The 22,235-nt window shown below is 43.6% G+C and overlaps 2 protein-coding genes across 2 annotated transcripts; one reads left to right on the forward strand and one right to left on the reverse strand.

Moving 5' to 3' along the window:
* Positions 1-3,646: 3,646 nt before the first annotated feature.
* LOC133419242 (chromobox protein homolog 2-like) lies at positions 3,647-12,266 on the reverse strand. Its single transcript, XM_061708301.1, has 5 exons — positions 12,151-12,266; positions 11,979-12,022; positions 7,509-7,574; positions 7,304-7,373; positions 3,647-4,963 (listed from the first exon to the last, which is right to left on the reverse strand). Exons 1-5 carry the CDS (start codon positions 12,214-12,216, stop codon positions 3,674-3,676), a joined length of 1,536 nt encoding a protein of 511 aa, XP_061564285.1. The 5' UTR covers positions 12,217-12,266; the 3' UTR covers positions 3,647-3,673.
* A 3,452-nt stretch (positions 12,267-15,718) lies between these two features.
* Positions 15,719-21,762, forward strand: LOC133419161 (cytochrome c oxidase assembly protein COX11, mitochondrial). The gene is made up of 4 exons (XM_061708177.1): positions 15,719-15,830; positions 18,741-19,147; positions 19,962-20,087; positions 20,912-21,762. The coding sequence occupies exons 2-4, from the start codon at positions 18,755-18,757 to the stop codon at positions 21,098-21,100; spliced, it is 708 nt and encodes a 235-aa protein (XP_061564161.1). The 5' UTR covers positions 15,719-15,830; positions 18,741-18,754; the 3' UTR covers positions 21,101-21,762.
* Positions 21,763-22,235: the final 473 nt, after the last annotated feature.

Consider the following 22,235-nt stretch of genomic DNA (forward strand, 5'->3'; position numbering starts at 1 on the left):
GAACATAATCCACACAGCAACCGACAACTCCATTCATGTGTATGTGCGACCGCGGCCAAGGAGAAGAGTCGGTGCAGCCTCCACCTCCTTCTCTCCTATTGGACACAACTTTCTCTCTTCTAGGGCTGCAGCTATCCAATATTTTAGTAATCGAATATTCTACTGAAAATTCCATCGATTAATCGAGTAATCGTATAAAACATTTTTGTGTAGTTAAAGAGCAATTATAAATATACATAAGATGTTAGATGTTAATTGACATTACTAAGACCAAATTATATAATCCAGTAGGTTCATGGCTGTTCATTTAAAAACCCTGAACTTACACCAGTCGACCAAATTCACTGATTCACTCAAAAAACTAAGGATCTTACCAAGAAATTTTCTTATTTCTAACCTAAAAATGCCATTACACCTGGTAACACACATCACTTAAAAGGTTAGGTGTTTTTGCCACGTGTTTCCATTGAACTTTCATTTGTGTCAATCACATTTTAAGTTCTAGTTAAGTTTTAAGTTAAAGTATAAGATTTTGAGTTTTGGCAGTGTTCAAAATAACATTCTGAGAGCTGCTGTATTGGAGCACATTAGGAACCAGTGCTACTTGATGTTTTATCCATGAATGACTACAGAACTAAAATTGAAAACTACCCAGTTAGCTTTATTACGTTTTTATTTGTCTGACATTTTCTGCCTTTTCTTTTAGTGAAAACTATAGCGGGAACAGATGTTTAGAGGAACCTATGTATGTACCGGGTTAGAGGGGGAACATATAGGAGAACGGACCAGAAGAATATAGAGTGGATTAAAAATAAAAGTTAAGCACTGAGCTACATGTGTCTGACTGTCTGAGCATGGCATGTTACTAAAACCAAACATATCCGCCGCCTCTTTCTTCTTCCTTTACATGTACGGCATCAGCATGTTGTGTCGCATTAAATGTAGTCTGGGTGTAGGGTTGCAAAATTCCGGGAATTTTCAAAGTTGGAAACTTTCCATGGGAATTAACGGGAATATATGGGAATTAACGGGAATAAATAAGAAATTTACAGAATTGAAGGTTGGCCCTTAACAGGGAACTTAAATATAGTTGGGGGAAATATATTGTAGCATAGTCTTGGCTAAAACAACCAGATTTAATGCAAGTACACTCCTCAATCACATGCACACAGCACATTGCTTACTGCAGGACTATTGAGGCCACGCCCCCTACATGCACTGTGCATTCCTCCATCACATGCTCAGGTGATTTGTTGAAGCCTGGAGGCCACACATTTGAGCTCAAAGCACAAGACTATTGAAGCCACACATTTGAGCCCACAGACTATATAAAGTCAAGTAAGTTTTGATAATATTATGGGGTAAATATATTTGATCTATAATGGTATTAATGTTTAACTTGCATTACTTTTTGATTGGGTGGGGGAGTGGGGTGAGTTAGTATTTACTCAACATTCATGTTTTTGTTGTTCATTAAAATAATTGTTCATACAAGAATAAAAACTAAAGTTCTACTCAAATAAATCTGTTGAAATGTCATGTTTTTGTATTATCTTGCATGGATATCTGCTTATGACAAAATAAATACTTACATTTATGTTTGGATATGATACAGTTTGTTTAAATTACCCCCAATTTCCAGTTAATTCCCATAATTCCCATAATTCCCATGGAAAGTTTCCAATTTGGAATATTTCCAAAATTCCCCAGCTTAACTTCCCATGGAAAGTTTCCGGAAATTTACCGGAAATTTTCCACCCCTTTGCAACCCTATCTGGGTGTAATACGATGTTTTGAGCTGGTGAAATTAAACGATTCCTCGAGGCAGAGAAGATTCCTCAATCATTTTTTGTAATCGAATTATTCGTGGAATCGTTTCAGCCCTACTCTCTTCTCTCTTCCCTCTTATTGGACGCACCGAGATGTCGTCAGCGCGGCACGGTGAAATAAAAAAATGTTCAATTCGGGCAGGCAGGTGCGGCGCAAACGCCGTGGCAGGCGCCGCTGAGCCCGGTGGCAGAGCGGTCTGCTCCTTCACCGCGGTAGCACATACACATTAAACGGGATCGCCGGCGGCGGTCTGCACTTTGCACCCTCTCTGTGAAAGGGGCTTTATAACCATCGTTGTTTTTCCCCGGGGTACGGAAGAGGAAACTCCTTCCGTGTTCATTTCTGACCAATGAGAGAGCAGCTGGTTCGCGCATAGGGATGGGAATCGAGAACCGGTTCTTGTTGAGAACCAGTTCCCAGTGTTTCAATTCCTTGGAATCGTTTGCCTTTTTCGCAAACGATTCCCTTATCGATTCCAGTGGGCGTGAATGACGTCACCAAGCACGTTGCGCAACGTGCGCATTCGCGCCCAGCAGGAAAACACGGGGACAAAGCGGCATAAACGCTCGAAAGTTTGGTTACATTTTACCAAAAAGGATGACAACAGGGTGACAATTCTTGCAATGTGGACATTTCAACAAAGGGGGGAAACGGTTAGGACTCGGCCGGCTGATGCGCTGGGAGCACGGAGTCAGCCGGCGTGTTACAGGCTGATTTATGGTTCCACGTTACACCAACGCAGAGCCTACAGCGTAGGGATCGCGGCGACACGTACCGTACGGCGCGCGTCCCCGCGTATCCTACGCCGTAGGCTCTGCGTTGGTGTAACGCGGAACAATAATTCATGCTTTAGAAGAGCTGCGCGCTCGGCCACACGGATGAGCCGGGCGCTCCTGACACAGCTGCAGCTCGTCAGCTCATCTATGGAGAAGTTAAAGAGCAGTCACCGCTAGCTTCTCCTTTCATCAAGGCAGGGAAGAGAATCAGGCCAGAATAGATTAATGTCACCAGCAGTGACTAAGTTTGTGGTGTTGAACATGTTACTGGACATTCTTGTGTAATTGCCACAAAATAATTTGTTGTATTTAGTTAATTTCTACAGAAGAATATTTATTGTATTATTATTATTTTATATTAAATACATATTTTATATTACAAATAATTTGTGGGGACCCCCTGGTACCATGGAGGAGCCCAAGGCTGGGGGCGTCTTAAGACCTCACTTATATTTTTTTGTTCAAAGATATAAAACAAAGTTGATACTAAAATTTTTTGTTCTCTTTTTTTCCAAATGAGAATCGATAAAGAATCGAATCGTTAAGCAGAATCGAAAATCGGAACCGAAAAAATGTTATCAATTCCCATCCCTATTCGCGCACGGCATTAGTTATCAGCTTTGAAGCTACAGACGGTTGTGAACACAAACCCCACAAACGAAACAACTGTATCGATTTAGCCCCTGAATCGGAACAAAACAAACGGGCCACAGGTCTGAAAGCTCCCGTACAGAACACCACCGGGGTCGGGGGGGGGGGGGGGTCCACCTGCAGGTCCACGCCCCGGCTGCACACCTCCCCTCACTCCGCAGCAGTTTCATTTATCCTGAAGGGATTGTTTAGAAAATGTAAACCGAGAACAGACGAGTGAAACGTTTAGCACCCGGAGCCGCAGGACGACTGTGGTCGTCTGTTTCCATGACAACGGTGTGGTTCGTGTGCGGCTGCTGTGTTGTGCGTTCTTCAGGGGGGGGCGGTAGCTGGGACCACCGGAGCGCTGGGAGAAACCTGAGCGTCGGTGGGAGGTGTGTGGTTGGGTCGTTGGGTCGTGGGTCCGACCGGCTCCTTCAGTGGTTCCGGGAGCTGAAGAATCCCACGCTGGTCAGCGACTCCTTCACCGTCACCGTGATGAAGTTGGCAGTGACGTCCGTGACGAAGACGTGCTCCAGGAGGCCCCGCGTGGGCCGCCAGTCCGTTTCTGTGTCCAACCCGCCGGCGCCGCCGGCGCCCAGACCCAGCCGGCCGTCGTGGTCGTCGGGGAACAGCGAGGCGTCGCGTTCCGACTCGCTGCTGCTCGTCTCGTCCGAGTCGCCGGTGCTGAGCTCGTTCAGGCTGCGGTTCTGAGCGCCGAGCCCGTGTTTCCGCTCCTCCGCCGGAAGGCCCCTCCCCCAGCCCTGCTCGGCGGCGCCGTCCGCCGCCCGAGCGGAGAGCTGCCCCCCGGCGGGCAGACGAGTGTCTTTGGCACCGCCCAGCGCGCCTTTGAGGACGGCGCCGCCCCTGAAGCCGGCCGGCCCCTGCAGTCCGCCGGCGGCGGGCGGCTTGCCAACGCCCTGCGGGTTGAGCCCTCGCAGGCTCAGGCCCGGGCCGGCCCGGTCTCGGGGCGAGGACGGCGGTTTGCAGTGACTGGAGTTCTGCTGCTTGCGCTGGAGCAGCCCGGCCTTGATCCCCGCCCCGTCCGGCCTCCGGTGCCCCAGCGGCGAGCGCTGCAGCGCCGCCTGGCCCCCGCCGAAGCTCCGGTGGGCTCCCAGCGCCGCCGACGAGCCGCCGGCGGGTTTCAGGGTCTTGAAGCCGCCGGCCGCCTCGGAGACGGAGCGCCGCAGCTCCGAGCTCTTCTGCGACAGCAGCGCTTTGGAGGACGAGGAGCTGGACACGGAGCGGCCGGTCCAGATGCAGCCCAGCGGTTTGGAGGAGTTGGCCGGGGAGAAGGAGCTGCCGGAGGTCTGGGAGGTGGAGGTGGAGGGGGAGGTGGAGGCCGCCTCCTCTCGGGAGCTCCTGCTCAGGCCCGTGTAGGTGAAGCTGGCCGGCTGCAGCGGCTTCTTCACGCCGGGCCGCGGCTCCTCGCCGGGCAGGCGGAGCGGCTGGTGGTGGCGCGGGGGAGGCGGGGGGGCGCGGAGCTTGGCCTGGCGGAGCGCCTTCAGGTCCGGGTGCAGCGGCTTCCTCCCGCGCTTCTTGCGGGACGGGTCCGGCTTGGCCAGCATGATCTGGGGTCTCTTCTGGGGGACCGGGTGGACCCGAGGACCCGGCTTGCTCTTCCGTGTCTGCTCTTCATCCTCGGAGGACGAAGAGGAGGGCAGCTCGGAGAGGCCGGAGGACGAGGAGGACGAGGAGCTGCTGTCCTTGGTGGCGGCTGGTGGGGGCTGAAAGGAAGACGGAGGGGGAGAGTGAGGATGAGGCTGCAGAGAAACAATGACTGTGTTTACATGCAGTCAATAACTACGGTGGCCGAGACCCACCATTGCTGAAAATTAAAGAAACGCTGCAAATAAAATAAACGCTTTGCAAATAAAAGAAACGCTGCAAATATAAACAAACGCCGCTGCAAAAAAAAAAAAAACTACGCAAATAAAAAAGCCACAACGGAAGTGAATTACCGGGGACTATTTGTGCTGATGCACTGGTGTTTTTTACGTGAGAGGAGAAGAAGAAGACGAAGAGGACGTAAGTGAAAAGGAAGAAATAAGAAGAGCGAGGAATAAGAAGAACAACGAACGACAAAATAAGTGAAAAGGTTAGTGTTCAACGTCGCTACGTGTAATTTTCAATGTGCAACACCGGTGCATCGGCAAAAATAGTCCCCGGTAATTCACTTCCTTTGTGGCTTTTTTACTTTTGCGTCATTTTTTAAATTTTATTTGCAGCAGGGTTTGTTTCTGTTTGCAGTGTTACTTTTATTTTCAGCAATGGCGGGTCTCAGCCACCGTAAATAACCCTTTTAAAACCCGAATATTGGCAATAACCCGAATTTGCACGGCCATGTAAACACCAATAACCCCTTTGAATAACCCGAATTTGCTTATATTCTGGTTTTTAAAAACCCGAATATGAGCCCTGGGTTACTCCTTTTAAAACCCGAATATTCGGTCATGTAAACGTCTAACGGAATATCCCGATTAAACAGAACAGGAATTTGTTTTCTGCACATGCTCTGTTCACAAGGAATCCTGGTCTTTTGAGTCCAGGAAGTTTTTATAAACACGGAGAAACCAAGACCAGGAGGAGACTAATCACTTCATAAATGTAATGAAGGATATGAACATTTCTGCATTTGTAGACGGTAGAAAGTACCGGGATAGAAGATTTACAAAGAGATGCGCGAAGCAGCATTTGTAAGAACGCCAGACCAGATCAAGCTCCGCTGGAAGACGCTGAAAAAGGAGAACTACAGGGACAAGAAACAAAACGACTTCTACCGGGCTGTTGATTATCCGCCGTGCTGCTGTTATTGTTTTGGATTTGGATTTGGATACAGGAAGAAGAAGCAGAAATGACGGGAATTGCGTCAAGACGTTCTCCGTGCGTCGCTGGTTTGATCCAGATATCCTGAATGATTAATTACTAGGGGTGTAACAATATATCGTGCCACAAAATTTCGTGATACAAAAACATCACGATACGTGTCGTGGAGGTGACAAACTGTATTGCAATATTGGGTTATTAATATTAATCTATTGTGTTGACTAGTAACGACCGCGCCTCGACCCGCGGACCAAAATCTTCCTCCGCTCAGAAGAAACTAGTCCCGTTTTGAGCTCTGAACTTTTACTTATGTAAGGCTGGTGTAGAGTTAAGCCTTACCTTATTAAATTAAACCTTTTTGGGGTGGTGAGTAGGATAAACACGGGGAAACTTCTGCTGAGTTCCAGTGTACTTTAATGTCCCTCAACAGTGTAGGATTTTAGAACATCAACACAGCAGCTAGTGCCGTACTGTGGCGTATCACTCCGCCCAATCTAAAACAGACTAATCACTACAGATAAACTGACTAGTGTCATTATAGTCCCTGATTTACATCAGAATATAAAGAATACATTTATAAAATAATGAACCCTGAATTACCAAAATAACCTTAACAAAAATAAATCTCCTCTTATACTTATAAGGTGAGCATGAATCAATCTGTTTATTATGATGTAAAACTGTATGTAATTATTTACTTTTATTTATTTATTTAATTTTAGTTGTTAAATTTCTGGAAAAGAAAAAAGTGAAATCATACATGAGAGAAACTATTCAGTTTGTGGCAAAATATTTGTACTTGTATGAAACTGAAGATGCATAATGCAAACCTGACATTTACTTTTAGTTCAGTTTGTGGAAAATGGTTGGCCTGGCTTTCTCTTTAAAACTTAAACAGTTATAAAGCATTACAAACTGTAACAATAGGGCAAATGCACAGCATTGTTTTGTATTTTGTGTCTTTCAAATAAAATAACATTTTTTTCCAGTCATATGTTCCTCATGCAAGGTTGTTAAAAAAATACTGCTATAATATCGTATCGTATCGTTATCGTGACCTCAATATCGTGTATCATACCGTATCGTGAGATTAGTGTATCGTTACACCTCTATTAATTACCATGTAATTAAAACATGTTTCCTCAGGCATGGAAACAGAATATTCTGAATGTTTCAGTAACCTGAATATATTTTGACTGCATGTTAACATAGTAAATGAGCGGGTGTGGTTCTGCTTTTACCAGAATCTTCCGGGGTCGTCCTCGTGGCCTCTTCCCTTTCTTCTGAAACAGAAGCTCTCGCTCTTGTTCCCTGAAACAAACCAACGGCATCTCTGTCAGTTCAACCAGGAATCGTACGATAGTTCAACTTCTCCCCGGACTGTTCCTACTCGTCTCCGGAGATAAAGCTAAAAGAGTTCCCGCCCGACCCCGAGCCGACGCTCACCTCTTGTGAAACGCTGCCAGCAGCCGCGGGTCCAGGATGTTCTCCTCCGGTTCCCAGCTGTTGTGCCTGAAACCATCAGAACCAGTTCGGTGTCAACGTCAGAACTTTGGAGTCGGCAGGTTCAGGATTATGAAGAACCCTGACAACATTCAGGTGCCGGTGGCGAGTTTGAAACTAACTACCGCAGCAATGCAGCGATACGTGTCGCTGGACGTTTTCAGGTTGGAAACACGAGGACGGGTGTCAGCAGAGTCTTACAGGACATCCCGTCAGGTGTTTTATGTCGTTATGCACGTTAATAAACCTTCAGACAGTGAAACAACCACAAGAGACACCAGGAACGCCCACAAACGTAAAAGGAAGACAAAAGCAAACCATTTTCTACCTGATCACAGGTGTAGTAACACCTGCAGCCACAAGAGGGCCCAAACACACCTCAATTTGCACTAAACCTTCATATCGCAAAGAAAAACCCTGTAATAGAAACGGCAAATATCACAAAGAGCTTTTCACGCGTTCATGAGGAGGCTTTTCTTACGGATCAATAATCCAGTTTAAAGTAGAAATGTAACGGAAACACTTTCACGCCTCAGCATCACTACAGAGAATTAGGGAGGTACAGAGAGTTAGGGAGGATGGAGAGTTAGGGAGGTACAGAGAGTTAGGGAGTACGGAGAGTTAGGGAGTACGGAGAGTTAGGGAGTACGGAGAGTTAGGGAGGTACAGAGAGTTAGGGAGTACAGAGAGTTAGGGAGTACGGAGAGTTGGGGAGTACGGAGAGTTGGGGAGTACGGAGAGTTGGGGAGTACGGAGAGTTGGGGAGTACGGAGAGTTAGGGAGTACGGAGAGTTAGGGAGGTACGGAGAGTTAGGGAGGTACGGAGAGTTAGGGAGTACGGAGAGTTAGGGAGTACGGAGAGTTAGGGAGGTACGGAGAGTTAGGGAGTACGGAGAGTTAGGGAGTACGGAGAGTTAGGGAGTAGGGAGAGTTAGGGAGGTACGGAGAGTTAGGGAGTACGGAGAGTTAGGGAGTACGGAGACTTAGGGAGTACGGAGAGTTAGGGAGGTACGGAGAGTTAGGGAGGTACGGAGAGTTAGGGAGTACGGAGACTTAGGGAGTACGGAGAGTTAGGGAGTACGGAGAGTTAGGGAGTACGTAGAGTAAGGGAGTACGGAGAGTTAGGGAGGATGGAGAGTTAGGGAGGTACAGAGAGTTAGGGAGGTACAGAGTTAGGGAGGTACAGAGTTAGGGAGTACAGAGAGTTAGGGAGGTACAGAGAGTTAGGGAGTACGGAGAGTTAGGGAGGTACAGAGAGTTAGGGAGGTACAGAGAGTTAGGGAGGATTGAGAGTTAGGGAGGATTGAGAGTTAGGGAGGATTGAGAGTTAGGGAGGATTGAGAGTTAGGGAGGATTGAGAGTTAGGGAGGATTGAGAGTTAGGGAGGATGGAGAGTTAGGGAGGATTGAGAGTTAGGGAGGATTGAGAGTTAGGGAGGATTGAGAGTTAGGGAGGATTGAGAGTTAGGGAGGATTGAGAGTTAGGGAGGATTGAGAGTTAGGGAGGATTGAGAGTTAGGGAGGATTGAGAGTTAGGGAGGATTGAGAGTTAGGGAGGATTGAGAGTTAGGGAGGATGGAGAGTTAGGGAGGATGGAGAGTTAGGGAGGTACAGAGTTAGGGATGTAAATATAAAGGAAAACACTGAGCCCACACCTACAGATCTAACCACAGCAACCTCAGCATCCGCAGTAACCCTAGCAACTGCAGTAACTGCAGCAACCCTAGCAACCGCAGCAACCGCAGCAACCTCAGCATCCGCAGTAACCGCAGCAACCTCAGCATCCGCAGTAACCGCAGCAACCCCAGTAACTCCAGTAAGCCCTGCAGCCACCTAGTGGTCAGTAGAGGAACCGCAGGTTCAGATCCGGTGGTCAGCAAGAGAACTGCAGGTTTTAATGAATTGTTGACGTCAATATTTAACCAGCACGTTTTCTCAGCCGACCACAGGAAGTTTGTCCCACAATCTGAACTTAAATCTGAACATAAGAGTCATAAACCGCTTGTTTCCTTCTCAGACGGTTTAGTTCCTCCGGCAGTTTTACTGTCAGCGGTTCAGGAAGCTGGACCGGGTCCAGAAACCATCCCGGACCGTGTGCTGGTTCTGGACAAAAAAAGTGTCGTTATGAGGGTTCAACTAGGGCTGGGCGATATATCGAGTATAGTCGATGTATCTCAGCTTCTACTCTGTGCGATGTACAAAATGACTCTATCGTGAATATTCGAATATACATTTGCTTTTAGCCGCGGGCGTTAAATCAGGGGAGGAGGAGCCGCTCAACGCGACACACGCAGCCGAGCCTTTAAGCTGATTTATGGTTCCTCGTTACACCAACGCAGAGCCTACGGCGTAGTTGCACGTCGCCGTGTACTCTATGCCGTACCCTACGGCGTAGGTTCTGCGTCGATTTAACGCGGAACCAAAATTCAGGCTTTTCTCTTCCAGAGCTGAGAAACGTCACCTAGTGCCCAACAACGACTCTACTTCCTCCGCAAGCTGAAGAGAGCCAGAACTCCAGCCTCCATCATGTACACCTTCTACAGAGGCACCATAGAGAGCATCCTCACCAGCTGCATCACCGTGTGGTATGGCACCTGCACCGTGTGCAACGTGTGGTGAGAGCAGCTGAGAAGATCCTGGGAGTCTCTCTCCCGACCCTCCAGGATATCTACAGCACCCGCCTCACCCGAAAAGCCCTCTGCATTGCAAGAGACTCCACCCACCCATCCAACGGCCTCTTCAGTCTGCTGCCGTCCGGAAGAAGACTGAGAAGCCTTAGGGCCAGGACTAGCAGACTGAAAGACAGCTTTCTCCACCAAGCTGTCAGGATGCTGAACTCTGCAATTGCCCCTCGGGGATGAATAAAGTTTTCTGAATCTGAATCTCTCTCTCTGCCCTGCCCTCCCTCAACCCGGCATTTTAACTTTTTAACCAGTAGCACTGCCGCCTAGAAGCCTGTTCTTTTATACTTGTACTGTGTTTTTATATCTGTTTTTATGTTTTTTCTGCAATGACATATTGTTATGTGTCCTGTCAGTGTACGTCTATATTGTCAGTGTTATGTCTATATTGTCTCTGTCTTGTCCAAATGTATATACACTGTGGGCCTGGGAGCATTGCAATTTCGAATCCTATGTATAAACCTGTACACATGGTTTTGACAAATAAACTAACTTGACTTGACTCGTGTTGCTTAAATGTGGCCACATCAAATCAATCACTATCATCGAAACAAAGTCAAACAACTATAAGACTATATGACGTCATATTTCTAAAAGTAAGTGAAAGTGATGCAAATTAAAGGAGGAGAGGATGAAACATTGCAGTCCCTACACCTACAATTTAATATAAAGGTGCTCTAAAGGCCCGTCCTGCTCAGAGCAGCTCATCCAGGTAAAACCCGGTAAAACCAGGACCAGAACATTACTTAGCAGATGTTCTTCAGACGGGGAGTCAGAGAGATGCAACGTGCACTTTCTGTTTTGAAATGACACTTTTTATGTTTGTGCCACTCATTGCTTAGTAACTGTTTAATAAATACAGTTTTGGTAAATTTGACTTATTCCCACTTTTTGCATGAAAGTTTAAAATGAGCATATATTAATGCAGTATGAACAAGAATGTTTTAATGTAAACATATAGCATCATCATACTGGTGTGATTGTAGCATCAAAGTGTTAATTCAAGGCTAAGGCAAAATATGGAGATATATATTGTGTATCGTATATTAATAAAAGGCCATATCGCCCAGCCCTAGGTTCAACTGATGCTGGGGACCAGCCGGTCCTGGTTCTGGAATCCCTCGGTTCTGGTTCTGTATTGATTGTTTGTTTGTTTGTTTTATTTAGGATCCCCATTAGCATTAGCCACAGCATTAGCTATTCTTCCTGGGGTTCGACATAAACACAACACACAAATTAACACTTAATACATACAGACATACATTACACATGACAAACAAAACAATAATAGACACAACTCCCTTAATCACAATCCATACAGAGGATAACTACATCAGCATCATTCTCAGACATAAATACATAGAAATTAAATCAAATAAAACACCTTTATAACCAATACCTGCCTGGAATGACCTTATCTAGAATTATTTGTATTGTTTGTATTATTATGTATGTATTATACTATTTGTATTATTTGTTCTGGTTCTGTACTCCCTGAAGGTTCTGGGTTCTGTACTCCCTAAGTGTTTTGGTTCTGGTTCTGGTTCTGGTTCTGGACTCCCTGTGAGCTCTGTTTCCCTCTCAGAACCCCGGCCTGTGGCTCTGCTGCGGTTCTGGTCCCGGTTCAGCCAGAACCGGGTCAGAACCGGGTCAGAACCAGCACCAGAACCGGGCCTCCCTGGTTTGGGTCTGTCTTTTGTCTTGCACCAGCAGCAGCAGCAGCTCAGACTCACTTGGACGACCAGCCTCTCCACTTGACCAGGTACTCCAGCTTCCCCTGCAGAGAAACACACACATCAGCGGCCATTGCTGCAGCTGCAGCAGCGGTACCGGTACCGGTACCGGGCCAGGACCCGGTTCCGGGTCCCGGGCCGGGTTCCGGGTCCGGGTTCGGGGGGTTCTCACCTTCCTGGACCTCTTGCTGAGGATGCACTCGGCGTCGAACACCTGGCCCACCGTCACCCCCTCCATGATGCTGCGGACCCGCTGGGGCTGATTTATGCTCCTGCGTTACACGCGCAACGTACGGTGCGCGTCGCCGCGTATCTACGCCGTAACCTACGCCGTAGGCTACGGCGTAGGATCTGCGTCGGTGTAACGCGGAACCATAATTCAGGCTTTTAGTCCCTTCTTCTTCCTCTTCTTCTTCTCTGTTTTATTGGCGGATCGCAAACATCTGTAAGGAGCATACCGCCCCCTACTGTACAAGAGTGTAACATCATTTCATTTAGCCTGTTTTTTAAATTAATTTTTTTAATCAGCCTAGTGTCTTTGTTTTTTTTTCTTTTCTTTTTTCTTTTCTTTTATGCTTTTCTTTTTGAAGTTGTGTGAAAGGAAGAAATGGTAAAAACAGAACATTAGAAGGGGTAGGAGTAGAAAAGTTTTTTGAAACTTCATCCTACACCCTTTCAAACAGGAAATATTTATGTACATATAGATTTGTCTTTTTAATTTGCTTTGTTTTGCTTATAAAATTGTTTTCACCCTTGTACTGTCTTTGGGTCAAAATGACCCAATTCTTCTTTCCTTCTTTCCTCCTGCTCTCTCCTTCCTTCTTCCTTTCCTCTTCTCCTCCTTTTTTACCCTCCTTTACTCCTTTTTCTTCCTACCTCCCTTTCGTCATTTGTTCCTTTATTACCTTCTTTGCTTTTCCTTCCTTCTTTCCTTATTTTCTCCATTCCTTCCTTCTTCCCTCCCTTCTTTCCTTCCTCTCCCCCTTCTTTCCTTTTCTCCCTTCCTTCCATCTTTTCTCCCTTCAATCTTTTCTCCCTTCCTTACTCCCTTTCCTACTTCCTTCTTTCTTTCCTTCTTTTCTCCTTTCACCCTCCCTTGACCCAAAGACAGCACAAGGGTTAAGAAATTAATAGAATAGAATAGAATAGAATAGAATAGAATAGAATAGAATAAAACTTTATTAATCCCCCAGAGGAGAAACAAACATACACACTCTCAACAATTTTACAAAAAACACACAAAGTATGAAAAGGTATATACAGGACTGTCTCAGAAAATTAGAATATTGTGATTTTCTGTAATGTAATTACAAAAACAAAAACGTCATACATTGTGGATTCATTACAAATCAACTGAAATATTGCAAGCCTTTTATTATTTTAATATTGCTGATCATGGCTTACAGCTTAAGAAAACTCAAATATCCTATCTAAAAAAATTACAATATTCTGGGAATCTTAATCTTAAGCTGTAAGCCATAATCAGCAATATTAAAATAATAAAAGGCTTGCAATATTTCAGTTGATTTGTAATGAATCCAGAATGTATGACATTTTTGTTTTTTTAATTGCATTACAGAAAATAAAGAACTTTATCACAATATTCTAATTTTCTGAGACAGTCCTGTATATAAAAAAAGTATATCCTAAAAAGAAAAAAGAAAAATAACCAATAGATAGCTAAATAAATAAAAAAAAATAGCAATATAAAATTATCAATGTACAAAAGAAATACTAAACAGAAATACTAAACCTGAAAAACGAATAATATTTACATGTGCAAAAATACCAGTGAGGTATTTAGAGGTATTTAATGGTATTTAATTATGATTTCAACCCCCTCTCCCTCTGTTCCCAGTATCCCCCTCAAATTCCACTCACGTCCTGCTTCTCTGACTTTTTCCTGTAGCCACTCTCTTTCTATTTCATATCTGTTGCAACTTCGCAATACATTAGGATATGTTCACTGTTTTCTTTTACTCCACAGTTCTCACACTTATCACTGTTTTACCATAACATACAAAGTGCCATTTGATCCTGTGTGGTCTAGTCTGAGTCTTGTTATGACTATTTCCTCCCTTCTGTTCCTTTCTGTATATTTCTTTGTTATGATAGACTTTTGTATTTTGTGATATTCCTGTCCTTTCTGATCTTCCTCCCACCTTTTCTGCCATATATCCATTCCTTTCTTCTTTATTACTGCTTTACCTTCTCCTTTTCCTAGTGGAACTGGTATTCCCATTCTCAACTGACTCTCCAATAGGTAAAATATGTTTTTCACTGACCCAAAAGAATAATAATAAAAGGGTACGTGCCTTATTTCAAAAAGATATTGTTGCTATCCCTAATATTACTGTTTATTGGAATCGTTTCACAGATCATATTGATTGGAAAAAAACTTGGATGCTTCCTAACAAGTTTTTAATCACAAATAAGGTTAAGGAGGTCTCTTACAAAATCATACATGAATATTATCCTGCTAGCCATTACATGCAGAAATTTAAAAAGGATATTAATACGAACTGTTCCTTCTGTAATTTACATCCAGAAACAGTTCATTTATTCTGGCTTTGCTCTTATTTGAAAAAACTATGGGCAGATATTAGCAAATTTATTATTGACTCTTTCACTATAGATTTTAATTTACTTTGGGAAAATGTTGTTTTTGCTTTCCATTGTTTCCCTAAGAAAGAAGGAAAATGTTACTTTTTGATAAATCTGTTTTTATTTCTTGCCAAATTTCATATTCATAAGAGTAAATTTTCAAAGAAAACCCCTTGCTTTTATGTTTTCCAGAAAGAAATGGAACTTTACTTAAAACTAATCACTAAATCAACAAATGAAAAGGCTATTAAAACCGTAGACTTGCAGATTTTTCTACTTATTTTAAGTGAAAATCTACTTGAAACAGGTGAAAAGTGTTGTTTTTTCCAGTGATGAGTCTTGTTTTAAGTGTAATGAGATTTTTTTTTTACTAAAATGAGACATTTTAACTAGAAATAAGACACATATTCTTGTTAAGATTTTGAGTTTTTGCAGTGATCCATTTTACTTATCCTGTGAAGGACAGAGTCATATTGATAAGTTCAGAAAACTGTTTTTTATTGTTGTGTTTTGATGTATTTGATGTAAGCCCAGTGGATATTTAAAGCTTACAGAAGGCTGCATTTAACTGCTGCTATGTCATTCCTGCAGTATTTCTGCAGGTGTTTTGGTCAGTGCTATTATTTGTAATATATTATATTATTTGTAATCAGCACAAATTATCTGTCCCCAAAAGATAAAATCCACCATCCCCCCTGATTCTTTTTTACAACTCGAATACTGAACATAACCCCTGGCACATGTTCTGTATTCTATTTGTATACTGTTCCTATTCTGTGCTAATTCTTTTAAATAAAGTTAAAAAAAAAATAGTGCAACTGGTTTTATTTCCTTTTGCAAGGGGCTTCGGTCCATATCGATCAGGGTCAGATCGATTGATCGATCAGTCTGTTAATCGAACCTTTAATCTGAAAGCAGGGAACATTTTTAAACCTGCAGTGGAACAATCCTGCTCTGGGGTGGCTTCTCAAGGTTGCACTTTCAGACGGAAATAATAGAGATTTGTGGAGTTTAAATTCAAATTAAATCGGACTTGGATAAATACAAATATTCCCAAAAAATGTAAACGGTTATTAATTAATTTCTTCATGCGTTTATTTATTTATTTATTTATTTTTTTTGTCGTGATCTTCATTGGGCGGAGAAAGGTTCCGGACGGAACCCTTTCCTCGTTAGGGAAGGAGGAGGGGAGGACATAAAGCGGTGCACCGGTGTGTTTGGTAACTGTCCTGCAGTGAAACAGATCAGGTGAGTTTAAACCTTTAATTTACGATTAAAACCTTTAATTTACGATTATTAAACTGCTCCTGGTGAGTTTAAACCTTTAAATTACGATTAAAACATTTAAATTACGATTAAAACCTTTAAATTGCGATTAATAAACGGCTCCAGGTGAGTTTAAACCTTTAAATTACGATTAAAACATTTAAATTACGATTATTAAACTGCTTCAGGTGAGTTTAAACCTTTAAATTAAGATTAAAACATTTAAATTACGATTATTAAACTGCTCCTGGTGAGTTTAAACCTTTAAATTACGATTACAACATTTAAATTACGATTATTAAACTGCTCCTGGTGAGTTTAAACCTTTTAAATTACGATTAAAACCTTTAAATTGAGATTAAAACATTTAAATTACGATTATTAAACTGCTCCAGGTGAGTTTAAACCTTTAAATTATGATTAAAACCTTTAAATTACGACTATTAAACTGCTCCAGGTGAGTTTAAACCTTTACATTACGATTAAAACCTTTAAATTACGATTATTAAACTGCTCCAGGTGAGTTTAAACCTTTAAATTACGATTAAAACCTTTAAATTACGACTGTTAAACTGCTCTTTGTAAGTTTAAACTTTTAAATTACCATATAAAATCTTTAAATTGCGATTATTAAACTGCTCCAGCTGAGTTTAAATTCATATCAAAATGCTCCAGGTGACTTTAAAACCTTTAAATTACAGTTTTATCGTTTCCAAACTAACCTTTAATCCATTTAAAATGATTCTTTAACTCGGTCAGAAGTGTTTCAATGCAACCGTGTTGCAGGTAAATGTGACGTCATCTGACCCGGTCTACTGGGGTCCTGGTCCTGGTTCTGGTTCTGGTTCTGGGCCTGAACCGGGTCTTCTGTGCAGACCTGTCAAAGTTTTGGATTTAAAAATACATGAAATTTTCCACTGCTGTCCCACCAGCCCAACCGAGGTTATATTGTTTACATTTTAAGAAATGTACGAGAAATCTAAAATATCTACCTGTCAGCCACTTACAAACCACAATTATGAGCTCAGAATCTGATAGTTCTACCTTTGCTGGGGGCATTCCAATGTATGTAATTCCTATAATAGAGCCTTAATGAACACACACAAGGGAATTAAAGCCCATTTATTTATTTAAATATTTTCAGTTTTATACACATTGATTGTCTTCAAGTGAAACATTTACATTTTCTTTTTATTTGTCATTTCCACTCATGAGGCTCTGGCCTTCACTGACTGGTTATACAGCGCTGGTATTGCTGACGGACATCGTTCCTTCCCCCGTTGAAGCTGGGCATACACTGTGCGATATTTTAAATCGTTTGATCTCACACTGCACGACTAGATCGCGGAGTTCAAAAGTTCACAGCCCACGATTTATGTTCTCACACTGTACGACCCGATGCTCGGATGCTCCGTCTGCTCACACTATACGATCATAATCCTCCCGTCGGACCTCTTTTACTGGAACTCGAGGCCGGTTTTGGGGCAGGGGTGGGCTGTGTCCACCCAAATGTGCGTCCTGCCCACCCGATCAAAGTTATGGGGATCCTTTATTTTTTTTATAATTTTATTTTTCTATATATATAAAAATAAAACACTAGTCTGGTGAGGAGAAAGTGTGCAGGAGTTTTCTTTTTAAATTGGCTGAAGCTTTCCTCCTCCGACGCACCTTTCTGCATATCCGGTGTGCAAAAAGTTTTCTACTTTGGATGTATATAAAAAAAATCCCAAAATATCTGTACCGTTTCTGATTGGGTGGGCACTGCGCATCATTTTTAGACACAACAATGAACGCATCCCACAATAGTTGTGTCTCGGCGGAGGAACCCGGCGTCCCAGCAAATGAACAGCGCACAGAGCACACACTGAAGGCTGATTTATGGTTCCGCGTTACACCAACGCAGAGCCTACGGCGTAGGGTACGCGGCGACGCGCACCGTACGTGGAAATGCGGTCTTTTTTTTCTCCTATTAAAACTTGATTTGTAATGTGAATTTGCAACACTTTAAACTACAAAGAATAGTTTTTGACGTGACATCAGATATTGCGCATGCTCTCTGCGAAAGGATGAGGCAAACCTGGTCGTAGCTGCTTCAACTGTGATTCCTTCACGAGGAGCGACCAGGATTTCAAACACGCTTGATTTTCTTGCGACCTCACGATTCGTGATCGTGAGCTCGTCGTGAGGTGTTAATCTCTCGTCGTGAGGTGTTAATCTCTCGTCGTGAGGTGTTAATCTCTCGTCGTGAGGTGTTAATCTCTCGTCGTGAGGTGTTAATCTCTTGTCGTTACCCCACGTACACTGCACGAGGCACGAGCAACGATTGGGTCGAAATCCGTCCCGATCCAAAAAATAGTTGCACGACTGGAAAATCGTCTCAAAACAGCCGACAATCGCAGTGTCTGCCCGGCTTGAGAGACACTAAAATCGCAGTTACAAATCTTTCAGAACTCGTAACTGTTCCCCATCCTGCTCCTCCTGCTGGAGCCGGTTTCAAACTGCGTTTAAACTGGTTTCAAACTGGGTTTAAACTGGTTTCAAACTGGGTTTAAACTGGTTTCAAACTGCGTTTAAACTGGTTTCAAACTGTGTTTAAACTGCGTTTAAACTGGTTTCAAACTGTGTTCAAACTGCGTTTAAACTGGTTTCAAACTGTGTTCAAACTGCGTTTAAACTGGTTTCAAACTGCGTTTAAACTGGTTTCAAACTGCGTTTAAACTGGTTTCAAACTGTGTTTAAACTGCGTTTAAACTGGTTTCAAACTGCGTTTAAACTGGTTTCAAACTGCGTTTAAACTGGTTTCAAACTGCGTTTAAACTGCGGTTTCAAACTGCGTTTAAACTGCGTTTTAAACTGGTTTCAAACTGGGTTTCTGGTCCTGGTTCCCCCCAGGTGTCTGCCGGGCCATGTTGCTGCCGCTGCTCCGAGCCCCGCTGCGGTGCGGCGCCCCGGCCCGGACGCTGCGGTTCCTGGGCCGGGGCCCCCCCCTGGGCCCCACCAGGCGGTTCCGGGGCCGGGCCCGCGGGCAGGAGGACGAGTGGAGGACCAAGAACAAGACGGTGCTGACCTACATCGCGGCGGCCGGCGTGGGCATGGTGGGGCTGTCGTACGCCGCCGTGCCGCTGTACCGCCTGTACTGCCAGGCGTCGGGCCTGGGCGGCACGGCGGTGGCCGGGCACGACGCCGACCAGGTGGAGACCATGACGCCGGTCAAGGAGCGCGTCCTCAAGGTCACCTTCAACGCAGACACGCACGCCAGCCTGCAGTGGAACTTCAGGCCGCAGCAGAGCGAGGTCTACGTGAGTCTGGGGGGCAGGGGTGGGTAGAGGAGCCAAAAACTGTACTCAAGTAAAAGTACTGTTACTTCAGAATAATATGACTCAAGTAGAAGTAAAAAGTAGTCATCCAAATAATGAGTAAAAGTAAAAAAGTACTTGGTGAAAAAACTACTCAAGTACTGAGTAACTGTTGAGTAACGATTTATTTTTTAACACAACCATTCAAACAGACAAAAGTACAAAATAATCATCTTCAGGCAAATTAAATCAATAAAATAATTAAATGAATTAAAATGAATAAAAAATAGCTTAAATTAAAATAATCTTAAAGTAAATTCAAGTACTTTAATAAATAAGGAAAATAAAATAATAACAGAATAAATAAATAAATAATATAACTATAAAAAAAGTAGCACAAAATTTCAAGCCTTTGTACTTTTCTTTTTTAACCAGGCAGAACTAGAACAAACATGAACTCATAGAAACTCTGTGTGTGTTTGAGTCTGTGTAAATGTGACAAAACATGCAAAAACAAACATTTTTCCCAAAGAATCACTCAGTGATGTCATGAGATTGACGCGTACGTGGATAAAAGGGATAAAAGAAAAGTAACAGCTCAACGTAGCCTAATGTAGCGGAGGAAGAGGAACAGTTTCTTCTTCACAAATCTACTCAAGTAAAAAGTATAGTGATTCAAAACTACTCCTAAAAGTACAAAATTTCCCAAAATTTACTCAAGTAAATGTAACGGAGTAAATGTAACTCGTTACTACCCACCTCTGGTGTGGGGGCGGGGCCACAGGCCACGCCTCCAACACCTCTGCTCTGTCCACAGGTGGTTCCCGGGGAGACGGCGCTGGCCTTCTACCGGGCCAAGAACCCCACGGACCGGGCCATCATCGGCATCTCCACCTACAACGTGGTTCCCTTCGAGGCGGGACAGTACTTCAACAAGATCCAGGTGAGGGCTCCGTGGAGACGGTCGCCGTGGAGACGGTCGCCGTGGAGACAGGCTCCGTGGAGACGGGCTCCGTGGAGACGGGCTCCGGCGTCTCCGGTTTCAAACTGGGTTCAAACTGGGTTTAAACTGGTTTCAAACTGGATTTAGACTGGTTTCAAACTGGGTTTAGACTGGTTTCAAACTGGGAGCCGGTTTCAAACTGGGTTTGAAATGGTTTCAAACTGGGTTTCAAACTGCGTTTAAACTGGTTTCAAACTGCGTTTAAACTGGTTTCAAAATGCGTTTAAACTGGTTTCAAACTGCGTTTAAACTGGTTTCAAAATGCGTTTAAACTGGTTTCAAAATGCGTTTAAACTGGTTTCAAAATGTGTTTAAACTGTTTTCAAACTTGGAGCCGGTTTCAAACTGGGTTTGAAATGGTTTCAACTTCGGTTTGAAATGGTTTCCACCGGGTTTCCAACTGGGTTTAAAGCTGGTTTCAAACTGGTTTCAAGCTGGGGTTAAAATGGTTTCAAACTGCGTTTAAACTGGTTTCAAACTGGGCTAAACTGATCTTAAATTGATGTTAGGGTCCAGTAACGATGTACGTCTCAGTTACCGTTGAGAGAGTTAAGGTTCTTAGGGTAATTGGTAGTTATGGTTCTTTGGGGTTTTTGGGGTTGTTTATGATCTGGAACACTTTAGCCTTAGATCAAAAACGGAACAAAACTGAAACGTAAAAGTATCCGCTTGGCCAGTCAGCTGGTAGATTCAGTTTCCCATCATGCCCTGCTTCCTCTCACCACATTACCATGTGATGACATGAAGATGTCTTCTCTCCGCAGTGCTTCTGCTTCGAGGAGCAGCGTCTGAACCCCCACGAGGAGGTGGACATGCCCGTGTTCTTCTACATCGACCCCGAGTTCGACGAGGACCCGCGGATGGCCCGGGTCGACACCATCACGCTGTCCTACACCTTCTTCGAGGCCAAGGAGGGCCAGCGGCTGCCGGTGCCGGGCTACAGCTACAACTGACCCGGACCTGGAACTTGACCTGGACCCGGAACTGGACCTGGAACTGGACCCAGAACGGGGGCAGACCTGCCAGGAACTCTCACCTGCAGGGAACTCAGACCTGCGGGGAACTAATTTCCGCAGGGAACTGTCCCGAGTCGCCATGGAGACGGCAGCAGACCAAACTATCGCTGCCGTTTATGGAAATCGTAGTGCGCTGCGACTCCAGACCAACATTTATTATTATTTAATTCTTCAGTTCTGATCAGTTCTGAAGAAAAGGGAAGTTTCCTCCAGATTCCAGGAAGAAAATAACGCTTATCTTCTGTAGTTTTCTGGACAAAATAAAGCCCCTCATGTCTCAAATGAGGCGCTATGCTGTTATTTATTGAATCAACAAATGCAGCGTAAACGTATCTACCCCCATGATCCAGCATGAGCAGATCCTCCTTCAGCAGGAACTCTCAGTAGAAATCAGAACTTTGTTCAAACTTAATTTATTTTATCTTTCTTTTCCTGGAGTTTTACAGTTATCATTCTAACTCAACCAGGTTTGTTTTAAATCATGTTTTTATTTGACTGGTTTTACCTTTTTATTTTATTTTTTTAACCAGGTTAATGAAACAAGAAGCTGTAATTTATTTTTGATTTCTTGGTTATTATTAAAGTTTTACTTCCTTCCAGCAGCTTTTATTTTATATCTTTTCACCTCAACTAGCTGGGTTCAGTTTTGTTTGTAAAGTTGAACGTTGGAGCTCAAATCTTTTCAAAACTCATAAGCTGCGCCCGAAATCCCGTACTTCCACCCTAATGAGTTTGCAAAAAACAGTATGTGAGATTTTTTTAGTGCGTCTGAAACATTAGTTCGTACACAATAGTATGCGCTATCCATACTCATTCTGGAGAAATGTATTAGTGTGGATTGATGGACACTAGCTAAGCAGAAACTTCCCACAATGCAATGCAGCAGTGTTTGGTTGCTAAGTGCTGCGCAGATACGTATATGTCATAAGTTTTTTTTGTTTGTTTTTTAAACAAAACTTTATTGAAAGTAGACTCTCAAAGAGGATAATGGACAAATATCAATTTAAATGCAATATGAAAGGAAAATAAAAAATGGGGATTCTTGTAAGGAATACAAAAAACAAGGCTCTCT

The sequence above is a fragment of the Cololabis saira genome, chromosome 19 (assembly GCF_033807715.1).
Source record: "Cololabis saira isolate AMF1-May2022 chromosome 19, fColSai1.1, whole genome shotgun sequence".
NCBI lineage: Eukaryota > Metazoa > Chordata > Actinopteri > Beloniformes > Belonidae > Cololabis > Cololabis saira.

Bases quoted from the DNA above. Each gene is read 5' to 3' on its own strand.
- LOC133419242 (XM_061708301.1), bottom strand. From the start codon at position 12,216: ATGGAGGGGGTGACGGTGGGCCAGGTGTTCGACGCCGAGTGCATCCTC. The intron at 12,023-12,150 runs GTGAGAACCCCC...GTTTCTCTGCAG, and splicing joins TCAGCAAGAGGTCCAGGAAG to GGGAAGCTGGAGTACCTGGT. The intron at 7,575-11,978 runs GTGAGTCTGAGC...TGATGGTTTCAG, and splicing joins TGGAGAGGCTGGTCGTCCAA to GCACAACAGCTGGGAACCGG.
- LOC133419161 (XM_061708177.1), top strand. From the start codon at position 18,755: ATGTTGCTGCCGCTGCTCCGAGCCCCGCTGCGGTGCGGCGCCCCGGCC. The intron at 19,148-19,961 runs GTGAGTCTGGGG...CTCTGTCCACAG, and splicing joins CGCAGCAGAGCGAGGTCTAC to GTGGTTCCCGGGGAGACGGC. The intron at 20,088-20,911 runs GTGAGGGCTCCG...TTCTCTCCGCAG, and splicing joins AGTACTTCAACAAGATCCAG to TGCTTCTGCTTCGAGGAGCA.